General features: G+C 51.6%; 6 protein-coding genes across 6 annotated transcripts; 3 read left to right on the top strand and 3 right to left on the bottom strand. All coding sequences in view use genetic code 12, as the record gives it.

Moving 5' to 3' along the window:
* Positions 1–1,171: 1,171 nt before the first annotated feature.
* DIURU_000370 (uncharacterized protein) lies at positions 1,172–1,486 on the bottom strand (the record flags this gene model as incomplete). The annotated part of the gene is made up of 1 exon (XM_034156491.1): positions 1,172–1,486. One exon carries the CDS (start codon positions 1,484–1,486, stop codon positions 1,172–1,174), a length of 315 nt encoding a protein of 104 aa, XP_034014892.1.
* Positions 1,487–1,648: 162 nt separating this feature from the next.
* On the top strand, positions 1,649–2,155 carry IMP2 (endopeptidase catalytic subunit; the record flags this gene model as incomplete). Its single annotated transcript, XM_034156479.1, has 1 exon — positions 1,649–2,155. The coding sequence occupies one exon, from the start codon at positions 1,649–1,651 to the stop codon at positions 2,153–2,155; it is 507 nt and encodes a 168-aa protein (XP_034014891.1).
* Positions 2,156–4,140: 1,985 nt separating this feature from the next.
* Positions 4,141–4,755, top strand: DIURU_000368 (uncharacterized protein; the record flags this gene model as incomplete). The annotated part of the gene is made up of 1 exon (XM_034156468.1): positions 4,141–4,755. One exon carries the CDS (start codon positions 4,141–4,143, stop codon positions 4,753–4,755), a length of 615 nt encoding a protein of 204 aa, XP_034014890.1.
* A 1,104-nt stretch (positions 4,756–5,859) lies between these two features.
* Positions 5,860–6,390, bottom strand: DIURU_000367 (pyridoxal 5'-phosphate synthase; the record flags this gene model as incomplete). Its single annotated transcript, XM_034156457.1, has 1 exon — positions 5,860–6,390. One exon carries the CDS (start codon positions 6,388–6,390, stop codon positions 5,860–5,862), a length of 531 nt encoding a protein of 176 aa, XP_034014889.1.
* A 1,073-nt stretch (positions 6,391–7,463) lies between these two features.
* Positions 7,464–10,010, top strand: ECM21 (Ecm21p; the record flags this gene model as incomplete). The annotated part of the gene is made up of 1 exon (XM_034156446.1): positions 7,464–10,010. One exon carries the CDS (start codon positions 7,464–7,466, stop codon positions 10,008–10,010), a length of 2,547 nt encoding a protein of 848 aa, XP_034014888.1.
* A 753-nt stretch (positions 10,011–10,763) lies between these two features.
* DIURU_000365 (uncharacterized protein) lies at positions 10,764–11,174 on the bottom strand (the record flags this gene model as incomplete). Its single annotated transcript, XM_034156435.1, has 1 exon — positions 10,764–11,174. The coding sequence occupies one exon, from the start codon at positions 11,172–11,174 to the stop codon at positions 10,764–10,766; it is 411 nt and encodes a 136-aa protein (XP_034014887.1).
* Positions 11,175–12,069: the final 895 nt, after the last annotated feature.

The raw sequence follows: 12,069 nt of genomic DNA, 5'->3' as shown, positions 1-12,069 counted from the left end.
GGGAGATGGCTGGATGAGCGATTACCAGGCCATAATCACTCAGCGCTGGACCATGGTAGCCCTGAATTAGACCACAATCACCGTATACCTTCATTTGGTCATCAAAAGTCGAGCGGGCGCTGAGTAAATTCTCAAAGAACCAGCCATTTCTAGAATAGCGTGCTGGCGCTACTCGTGAAGATTTGTTGATGGCGCCGCAAATTTGGTCGCCGCGAGCTGCGACAGACCCACCGTACTGTTTCAAACTACGAGAATCACCACATCCAACACTATATTTGAAACCTTCGTATTACCCCCTGTAGCAAAGATTGTTTGATGTATACTGGCAATTAAAATATTCTCTGAAAGTGTCAGTGGTTCTTTTCTCTGAGAGAATTAACGATGACGGTGTCATGTAATGTCACACGAATTGGTCTCCCCACCTTAGCGGTTTCACCAGCTCTGTACACCTTATACAACTATATACAGGGCGCTAGGCATTCGGCGGTTTGTGAATTTCTCCGGGGGCTGGCAGTAATGCAGGGGGAACTAAAGAAAAGGAGACAGGCTACAGGGGGTGTGCACTATCTGAATACCCCCGAAAACGGTCCCCGATACGAACGATTCGCTGAGATGAGCGGAATGACGCTGGCTTCACAAGCATATTGCTTTTGCCGGAGAACAACCACCTTTCTCCGGATATTATTCCGTTATCAGTGGAAAATTGCCTTAGTCCGGATTATTTTTCTTCGGGTTCGTTTTTCCGGCAGCAGACGTCGGCAGGGATTTTGACACACCTGCACGCATTTGTGATCCACACCTCGTTTTCTATTGTTCCGAGCATGTAGAATTATTATTCTGGAGGCCAGAGAAAGTAGACTTGCCCGGAAAAACTCGGAACTTTCTAGTGGCCCGGCGGATAAACCCGACCACGACCAACCCAATGAAATATCTATCTACCACCCAAAACCAACCAAACTCCGGAAAAAACCAAATCTGCAGAAGTCAATAAAACTAGGTAACAACCAGTATTTTCGATATAGGCGATATTCGCCGAAAACACTATTGGCCGGTACCGGGGTTCCGATGGTCCCGAATATCTTCCCCGAAATCCTTCAGAATCGTTTATTGGAAATGTTTATGAATATATTTAGAGTGCAAAAAGCCGTTGTAAGTGGTAATACTACCGAATTTACTTCTTCTTGCTGGGGTCGACCTCGCCGAAGGCACACTCTCTCAACTGGGCCAATTCGTGCTTGCACGAGTCCACGCGGGAGTTGTGCATTCTCAAACAGGCGTCGTAGGCCTGGAGCTTGCCGGCACACACCAGCTGGATCCGCTGCATCAGCGGGACCTCGCTTTTGATGCACTTGGCCAACGCCATTTGCTGGAGATCGCAGTTGGTGTCGGGCTTCAGCATGCACTTGTGAAACTCGAGAAATTGAGCCGGACACCACCGCAGGATATCTTCAAGGAGAATTTGATCAAGAACGCCCGTGGTGCTCATTTTGATGTTGTGGCAATGCTAGGATGAGTACAGGTGTAGTAGGCCGTGAAACCCGGTGCGGCGTTGAAATTTGGTCCTGCATATAACACATTGAATGAAAAATCTGAAAATGGCACGGGTGCGACTCGAACAACCACCAACTTTACTCCACACCCATCACCCATGAGTCTGAGTCTACGCAAAGCCGTGATCGGGCTTACCTGGCTTCCCGTGGCATACACCGTGTTAAACCACGGCGTGCTGCCATGCCGTATCACGGGCCGACTGATGCTGCCGACGTTTAATCCGGGGACGCTGACCACGGCCGAAGACGTGGTGCTAGTGACCAAATTCGGCGCCAAAACCGCTTCAAACATTCATAGAGGAGACGTTATCATGTTTAGACTGCCTCGAGACCCGGAAAAGATCCTCACCAAACGGGTGGTGGCGGTGGCGGGCGATACCGTGTACCCTAAACAGCCGTACCCAAAACAGAAGGCGGGCGTCCCCAGAAACCACGTGTGGGTCGAGGGGGATAACTATTTCCATCTGATTGACTCTAACACGTTTGGCCCAATAAGTTTAGGGTTGGTGACGGGGAAAGTGGTGGCAGTAGTGTGGCCGCCGCTGCGATGGGGGGCCGACCTCCTGACGGGAGGAAGGAACCCAATGGATCCCCTTACTGTCTGAAAAGGACTATCTACATCGAAGACTAGCGTTGCTAGTAATATTGCATGGTACACTTCTTTCTATGGGTGTCATCTTTTTCATCTTTAACTAATGCAAACAAATTAGAGATTAGGAGGTCTAATCGGACTCACCTAGACTAAGTAAGCTTAGCATGTTTGAGATTCGTTTCAGTTCAATCGAACATTCATAATTGAATTTTGTCTCACCCATTGGGATGAAATTTCTGGCTCTCAACATTAAGATTATCTACCATTTTCTTAAACAGTAGCTGAAATCGATGAATAGCTTTTGAAAATCTCGTAGGAGCATCGTTGCTAGAGTTAATTAGAAGCAATTTCTACGATCTAAAGAAGTGAGTCTGTCCTTACAAAAATAAACTAGCAGCTTTACAATAATTGCTAAAGAAAGGAGAGCCGTTGCTAGAACCAAGTCTCATCTATTTGTTTTAGTAGGAGGGTTATTGCAAGATCCAATCATCAGCCACATTCAATTCTTCAGAGAAAACAATGTACAGTATTTCCACAACCGAACACGCCGTCCGATTTAGCAATAACTTCACGAGAACGGTTTGACAACTGTTCGTGGTAAATTCAATTTCTGAAACTGCCAAGGGATCAGTTGTAGCCATCCGTTGCCAGTGGGACCAAATTTTACCAGAACCGCTAAACAACAATTCGATGTGATACTGTTAGTTTTGTGAGCCCAGTTTTGCCACGATTTTGCCACGATTTACTGGCATCACTCAAACTCCATGATCACAATGTAAAATCACTCAAATTAATTCATCCTCAACCGTCTTTGAAACCATTAATTCCTTTTCGTTCTCGAATCACAGGCGCTGATTCAATCACAAGCACTCACCCTCGTCTTCACATGTTCTACAGCCACCCCCAATTATAGCCGATTACAGACAATCATACATTCGTTGACGTCACAGCCCCGGGTTTGTGGCCGTCTAATTGCCCCGTTTCGTCACGGCGGCGGCTTTACACCTTAATTGAGAACCAAACAAATAAACACCCGCGGCCTCGCACTCGCAAACCTACACAGCGTTTTAAACGCCGCCGACGTCATCGCCACACACTGTTCGTCGGTATCCTTGCTACGTAAATCCAGTAATGTCATCACAAACCTCACCTTGATTGTTAGTCCCTCTATCGGGGTTAGCTTCGGCACCGAAGCCCGCGCCGAAGGTCCGTGGTGCTGGTGACCCTCGGGCGCAGTTAGCGCCACAAAGAAATTAAGGGAATTCACCAGCCCCGTCTAAATATGTCCAAACGCGATCAGTCAACGACATCTTTGGTTCCTGGAAAATTACGGAAGCTGTGAGCGATTAATTTATCGACGACAGAGAGGGGCCAGCGCCGGCGGTAAAGGGGAGCCGACCCCTTATTGCTTGCCGTCGTATAGCGGCGCGCGCACCCGCACGGGGCGATCGCTAACCGAATCGGGGATATACAATAGGTGACAATAGGAAGTAATACTCTGCTTGCTGGCAACGAACACGATCACACGCTGTTATCCATTGAATTGTATCTTCAATTTACTCTACAGAGTGTTAGCCACCACCAGCGCTAGCTGGTGGTAGCGCTGGCGGCGGTAAATCGCTCGTGTCTCGCGCGCCCCTTCGGTGTCAATAAATCAACAACATCCGTCGGCGCTGGCGCTGCGCGACGCGACCCGCTGTGCGCACTATTTTGTTCCACGCCTCAGCCATTTTTGACCTTGTGATATATCTGTNCCCGCTGTGCGCACTATTTTGTTCCACGCCTCAGCCATTTTTGACCTTGTGATATATCTGTCCCCAGCTCGGCGCTGCAAACACCCACCCACCCGAAACCCTCTTTTACGGCCGCTTTCCCGCCTTCCCGCCCTCCCCACTTCCCACTAGTACCACAGGAAACCTGCTAAAGGATCCCTGGGTTTGCTTACACTCGTTTTCTTAACGCCGCGAAAGGATAGCCAAAGGAGAAAAGGTCGCCACCATGTTTGCCACGGACTCGTTGCCGTTGCCCCGCCGGCGCTCGAGCCAGAGAAGCCAGGCCAGCCAGGAGAGCAAAGCCAGTAAGGCGTCGAAGGCGTCAGTGGAGAGCGCCCGAAGCGCTAAGAGCTCGCGCAGTTCGAGGTCTTCGAGGGCGTCTCGCCGGTCTAGAGAGCCGCTGACGGCCACCACTGCCATCCCCAATACTCGCAAACGCAGAGCGCTGCCACTGGCGCTGAGAGAGTCCACCACTACCACGGCTTCCCCGTCGAAGAAGCGCAACCGGTTCAGCATAGCGTCGTCGTCGTCGTCGCGCAACGAGGACGGCGCCGTGGCGCCGGTGGCGCGTAGCCGCAACAGCATCAGCCGCAACGACTGCGCCAGTGTCTACGACGTGGCGCCGCCGGCGCCAAAAGCGACGAAGACCACGAAGTGGCTGAGCCCGCGCCAGGTGATGGGCCTCTTTGCCGTCCACCACCACATCCACCACATCGTCCACAAGATTGTCCACTGCGACGTTGACCTGGAGGTGAGCTGGCACGACGTCGACTGCCGCAAACACAAGCGCCAACGGTGCCTGCGCCGGCCCCACGTGTCGTTCACCGAAGACAGCTTTTAGCGCTTTGGTGGTGGACACTGGACTTATTTGCATTTTATCTCGAGTAACTTTTTTGCATCATATTTTGCACACCAATTTTATCGCATTGACGTTTTGGAACAATTTGAATTTGGAACATTTTTATTTGGTTTGAATACCTACTCTTGAGGTCAGTTTGATTACTGGCAGTTTTTGAAGGGGACAATTGAGAGGAGGGACTTTCGCAAGTGTTTGGTTTAATGGACCAACCAGATGAAAGGCTTTCTTTTCTACTGGTTCTATTTTATATACAGCGAGTGATGTTTCGTGGACATCACCTCCACTTTGTCAGTAATACACATGGCTTCAAGATAACTTTGCAAGTATCCACCATTGAAGTTTTGTAGGTGTCTTACCTGAGTAAATCTATTGCTTCCATTATTGAAGGTGCTATTGGCTAGCAATTGGATCGCCTCTTGCTGGCCGTCGACTAGCTTTTTCTACACTGACGTCTAGCCATTGACGTTTGACGTCCTCGTGGATCATCAGCATTTAGCCAACGTTGTCAAATTCTTCAATCACTGGAGGTGTCCTTACCTGGACGTCAGATTTGTTTGCCTGTAATTCGATCTAACTATTGTTTCTTAGTTCAATCGCCACAAGCCGCCATTGTCAAGAGTGCAACTATAGTTGAAAGATGTAGCCACAATTTGGTGGACCGTTAAGAGCATTATGAACTTAAGCTGGTTTATCCAAGCTCGATGATAAAAACAAATGACGGGTCTTTCGAATAAACAGCCAACTTTAAGTTTTCAAAAGTAATCGTGGCTTACAAGAGCCAATTGACAACGTTTAATCCTAGTAGTTGAATTGATTTGTTAGTGCCTTTTAAAGATTAAAGGGATGATAGGTGTAGCCATTTAAGGCAGTCCTCATTGACTTAATGAAACAACTGTTGGGGTATTCTTTTAAATTGTAACTCAATGGCAAGGAGTGGCTTTGGTATCTCTAAGTTTCTACAATTGTTTTTCAAAGCTCTCTTCGACAATTGTCGTCACAGTTCATCAATTGACTAAATAGTGAATGTTTGCGAATAGTAAATGGAACAAGACTCAGTTACTCAATGAAGGGATGTTCGTAATTAGTTCACGTCGAGTATTCTTCGGTGTTGTTCATGGTATCGGTCACCTTACACCCGTCCACCTTGATCACGATAAGAGCATTTTCGTTATCATCTTCAATGTAATTCTTCGCCTGGATGGTATCAATCTTGGCGTTATTTAAGTGCAACAGCTTATACAACGAGAAACGGGCATCTTTCGGGTCCAAGATCTCCGCTTGACCTTGTATTTGCACTGATACCCGGCTGATTTCATTCTTATTGATATTGGCCAACATCTCGTATAACGAGTTTCTGCGGCTGGAAGAGCCATCATTGTTAGGCTGGTTGTCTTTAGCACTGATCCAATCGTGGATTAAAAGCGCCACTTCCGGGTTGGCTTCGATATTGGCCATTTTAGTCAGCAGTCGAGGCAGCAGCATAATCACCACGTCAGAGTCGCCGTCGCGGTAGTACGTATAATTCATGAGCGCTAGGTGGGGGACATTGTTGTGACACGTGCCCAAGTGGACAAACCGTGTCAGTTTGAGGAGGGTGGTGACGTTTTCGGGGAGCATTGGAATTGTTGTAATAGTGGGGATCAGGTGGGTGCGATGTGGGGCCATTTGCTGTCACCCGTGCAGCAAACACTCGTGCTGCAAAACTCAAACATCAGTGCTGCAAACATCAGTGCTGCAAAATTCGTGTTTTTCTTTTATCTCCCCTATTCCCCTTTTTTCCGTTATCTCTGCCACAGAAACGGCCATTCGTATATGGTGCCCGCCAGGTGGCAGACACTACTAATTACCTCCACCCCGCTTCGCCCCTCATCGCGTCGGCTAGCAATACTGAAACTAGTGTCGTCCGACAGGCAGTGTCTCGCTCGAGATTGATCCGTGACTCTCTAACATCTCATGCTTGCTTTTCAACGCACTAAGTAATTTTTTACTATGTGCTGTGTTTGTGTTTCAACGGTGACACGAATGACAGTTTCGAAACGCAAAAAAAAAAAAATTCGCTTTTTGTTGGTGACACCTGGGTCGTGTACGTGTAGTCAGGCAAGGCTGAGTTTTAGGTCATCACTTCATCAGGTCATTTTACACACACGCCTTAGGACCCCCCACATTAAATTCGCTTGGCACCTGGGTCACGTGCTGTATGTGAGGCTGGAGTGAGCCTACAATCGGAGCGATGGCTGCCATTTTGGCGGACTTCCGATAGCGACGATCGATAAAAGCCTCGGTCAGATCGCTGACAGCTGACTAAGCCGTAACCCTCCGTCACGTTTTATCCTTGTATGGGTCTAACGTGATCCTCTGTATTAGGTAGCCTCAGACTTAGCCCCATACAGGCACCGTCACCACTGCGGGCTTTGCTGGTGATGACCCCGCCAAGACGCGGCCGCCGCTCACCCCCCATCCCCATAGAGTTGAGGGGGGGAACAGGTCAGCGCGCGGGGCGCAATTTCGGCGCCCTTACCCCGGCGCCCCGCGAGCGTCGGTGCGCCGACTGTATGCAGGAACGGCCCATTTCCGCACTTCATACCATAAAAAAAAGGTTGTTGGCGACCGGCGCCTAGACCTACCCCACCTTAAACTTCCCTTTCCCTCACCAACCACCTCCCCATCCATCCTTCATCGTTGTTGCGGACATGACCAACTATTTCGACAAGTTCCGCAGCCGGGTGCGCCGCCAGAGCGAGCCCGCGGTGCCGCTGGAGCCGCCGCTACCGCCGACCACCAGTGCCTTTAGCGACCGGGCGCCGTCGCTGTCGACGGCGCTGCTGGCGCTGCCCGAGCGCCCGCGGCGCCTGCTGATCGCCATGATCCTGGAAGTCAAACACAAGATCCACCGCGCCCGGGCGGTGTCGTTGGGGCTGCTGGACCAGCCCACCCGCCGCTTGGTCCACGACCAGACGCTGGAAGTGGCCCACCGCAAGCTCAGCGGCATTTTGGCCGATTTAGGGCTTCAGGACCCCCTCGTGGTGCTGGCGCTGCTGGCGCTGCTGCTGCTGGCGCTGGCGCTGGCGGTGCAGTTCGCCGTCGCCAACACCCACGACGTCGTGTTCGTGGCGCCGGCGCTGCTGCTGAGTTTTACCTACGAAGACGAAGACGGCGGCGGCGGCGCTTCGAGCCAGGCGCCGTCGTCGCCGGCGCTCTCGCCGGCAGCGCTGCCGGCACTCCTGCCGACACTGCCGACACTGCTGCCGCCACCACCAGGAGACGAACCGCTGTTTGCCGAACGGTTTTGCACGTTTACCTCGCCCAACTACTTGTGTACTAAAATCGATCTGGACACTCCCATCCCTCATACCTTCGCCGTGATGGTGGAGCTTGATCGCCGCCAGCGCGACGTCAAACCGTTAGAGGTTGATTTAACCCTGGAAGTGACCACCTGCTGGCCTACCAGCGACGGCCACAGCACCATCGAGCGGTTCCTGATTGGCGCGTTGCGGTGGCGGTGTCTGTTTGCCCAGCCCGACTACTTTATCAGCTATGCCAATAGCCACAGTGCCGCCGCTACCGGTGCCGGAAGCGGCTCCCGTCACGCGCTCGCGGCGCACGAGTTGGCGCTGCGGCTGCGCCCGTACCGGCTTGCCCCTGTCCGCAGCAGCGCTGCCGGCGAGCTGCCGGCGTCGGAACGCGTGGGCCCGTCGGAAGTGGCGCCGCTGGCGGAGCCGGGGATCTACGTGTTCCTTTTACCGGTGCTTTTGCCTCCCCATATGCCGGCACTGATTGCCACTGCTAACGGCCACCTCGCCCATAAATTAGCGGCTAAGTTTTCTAGTGGTGGTCACGTGACCACTATTGACTACCCGGTACTGGTGGCTCGGTTGCCTCCCTCCAACGCTACTTCAGTGGCGGATAAACCGATTTTCGTTAATCGGGTCTGGAACGACCTGCTCCATTATTTCATCACGTTCCCCAGAAAGTACGCCGCTTTAGGGCTGGAGCACACCATCAACATCAAGCTCATCCCCATGGTGAAAGATGTGATTATCAAACGGATTAAAGTGAACGTGTTGGAACGGATCACCTACGTGTCACGTGACTTAACCAAAGAGTACGATTACGATGGCGACGACCCCCTGGGTTTCAACGCCATGTTCTCCCACCGCACCCTGAATAAAACCAGGGAAAGAGTCGTGGGCCTCTGTGAAGTGAAAACGAAGCTGAAACGACTGACCACCACCACGCCGCAACCGTTCCGGAACCAAGTGGTTAAGTGTCCCGATAATAACTTGTTACACCTGTGCTACGAGCCTGAGCGCAAGCGTCTGGGAGCGGCTACGGGAGGAGTGGTGGCGACCCCCTTGGACATAAACGTCGCCCTCCCCTTCCCCACGCTGCCCCTCGACGCCGCCAACATCTCCGGCCGCCAGCCGGCAAAGGAGGGCATCACGCGAGCGTTATACCCCGACCTGAACTTCCGCCACATCCAGATCCACCACCGGCTCCAGGTGTGTTTCCGGATCTCGAAACCCGACGCCAGCGACGGCGGCCGCATGCACCACTACGAGGTGGTGGTCGACACCCCGTTGATTCTCTTGCTGGCTAAGTGCCACGACGACTCGATGCAGTTGCCGTGTTACCACGAGATCGACGGCGTTGTCGATAGTTCAGGGATCTCGGTGCGGCCGTTTGACCCGGAATTGCTCGGCCAGCCCTCGGAACCGTTGCCGACTTTCGAGGAGGCCGTCAGCCGCACCGAGCGCAGCATGCTGGTGTTTGACGACGAGGTGCCCCCCAGCACCAGCCGCGGCCCGTCGCCGGAAGCATTGCCCGACCTTATCGAGCTCCCCACCCCGCTCGATACCCCCGAGCGCACCAACTACTTTGATGTCCCCCCTCCGGCGGCGCCCTCGGAAGTGCCGGTGCCCCGGCCGGTATTCACCGAGCCCCAGTTCAACCGCCCCCCGCTCGCCAAACCACCAAGCTACGCCGCCGTCGACGAGGCGATCCTGCCCCACGACGGCGCCGGCTCCCTCGCCTCCGAAGGCGACCACCTGGACCAGGGCCTCGACACCGCCCTCGACACCGCCCTGACCAACAACACCCTGGTTTTGGACACCGAGCTGACGCTGGCGTCGAACGTCGAGGACACCGACGGCAAGTCGTTGGCCCTGGGGTTCTTTGAGCAGCGGTTGCCGTTGATGCAGCACTACTCGCTGGATACCATCGCCCGCCAGCCGCTGTGACATTCACCCATTTTCATAGATTCTAGCTAATGCAATATACCATCCCTTCACTGTCTATAGCGAGTAATGGAGCAAATAATGGAGCAAATAATGTCTCTGCTTGATCGATGAATGTCGAGTTATCAGGGTCATTTGTCATTATTGTCTGGCTCTCAGACCTGCCCATAAAATTAAGTATATGATGAGTAGATTCTGAAAACTAGCTTCAAAAGTGAAGATTCTGACATACCAGTTGATCAATTGATCTTGGGCATCAAAGACACCACCAGTGCCTAATTGGTGGCTCATCCTCAAATTGTCCCATGTTCCGTTTGAGGAATGGGAGCAATGGTAGCTATGAAATAAGTGTCTGATTGATAACCCATGGGGGTGGCAATTGTCGTTATTGTTATCACGAATCCGTGAGAGACCATGGCGCAAAAATACCGACTAACACCAAACCAAAACTTCATTAATTTAAACAACTTTGCCACCAAATGCCACGCTTACTTCAATAGTGTAGTCGTATTCATTTTTGAATACTCAATTGTCTCAAATTTCCACATTTGCAACTTGCTATGACAAGCTGGTACGGGAAATTTTGAGCGGACTTTCTCTTGGTGTCTATCTCTCTCTAGAAAGAATGGCCATTACTCCCTACGTTGACGGACATTTGTATCAACATCGTAATGGACTGACTCCAACTCAATTCTCAAATAACCAAAACCTTTTGGTGACGATTATATACATTGTTTACACCAATTCTATACCAGCTCAAATCAACAGCCAGAAGTAGCGTTTACCGTAGACGCCAGCGTTGAAGAGCGCAAACGCGCTGAAGCCGGCGGGGACCAACTTGCCGTGGACAGCCAGCTTCACCGCCTGCTTCCAATTGACAATGAGGTACAACGAGTTCCAGGCGAAATTGAAGCCGGCGCCGTTGTGGGGGTCGACAAACATCATATAGGTGCCCAACAAGTTGGCAGCGCCGAAAGTGAAGCACAGCGCCCGCGTGGGCGTGAGCACTGCTGCCTTATCCTTGGACGCCAATACCCCTCTGAGGGCAAGCAAGGTGCCAAAGGCGCCACTGGGGTAAGGCAGCGACCCCCACTGGTCGACCATAGAGGTTAAACCGGGGGCTTTAGCGTTGATGTTTCCTTGGTCTGTAGATACTGGCGTGGCCATTGTAACTTCAATTAATTGGTAACCAGTTGGTCTGGACGTTCAGACTCCGTTGGGAAAAAATCACCGGCGTTGGTCCATCGTCTCGATACTTGGTGATAACTCCGAGCGACGCGTCCGGGGAGGCGCACCAAACAATACGCTAGCCAAAACATTGAACAATGGCAAAGACACTAATGGACGCTGCAGTTGACTATGCCTAGATGGCTACCGTTGATGTTGACACTGATTACAGAAATGGGGTTTTGAGATATACTCCAGCTGGCTGATGCTGCTTTACCCTTACAGGCCACGTCGTTTGAAAATGGGACTTTGACGAGCAATTAGCCGAGACAATCGTCGCCCCCCTGAACACGCTATGCCTTTCCGAGTTTGCCAAGTTTGAAATTCCATTGATGGGTCTGGGAACCCAACCACGCCTCCCGTCTACCCCGTCAGGGTCAAGGAAGAGTCGGATGGTTTCAATCCCCATAATACTTCTTCACTGAAGACGGCGTCGTATTCACCAGAACCCGAACTTGACGATGATGACACTCCAGATATGACACTAGTGCCTGCGCCATCTCCACCACCGGTGTCACCACTGGTATCTGTCAAAAAGAGAAGAGTTCTCCTCTCTACGACGCCCACGCCAAATTTAACGCAAAAAGGTTCAACTACTGATGTTAATATACCTCCTTCATCTGATACAGTTTTGGTAACAGAGAATATTGGAACTGGTTTCAGAGATCGCAGGCCTCAAACAACGATCTCTGAGGGTGTTTCTAACAAAGACACTTGGAAGATCCTATTTCCGGATGGTAAATAGTGAGGTCGCTGCCACGAAGTTGGCATGTATTCTTCGATGAACCTAACGTTGAATTTTCAGTTCGTTTGGTCGATTGGATGCTTGCGATTT

The sequence above is a fragment of the Diutina rugosa genome (genome assembly GCF_008704595.1).
Source record: "Diutina rugosa strain CBS 613 chromosome Unknown scaffold23_size180195, whole genome shotgun sequence".
Taxonomy (NCBI): Eukaryota; Fungi; Ascomycota; class Pichiomycetes; order Serinales; family Debaryomycetaceae; genus Diutina; species Diutina rugosa.
This window is presented reverse-complemented; position numbering and strand designations above follow the sequence as displayed.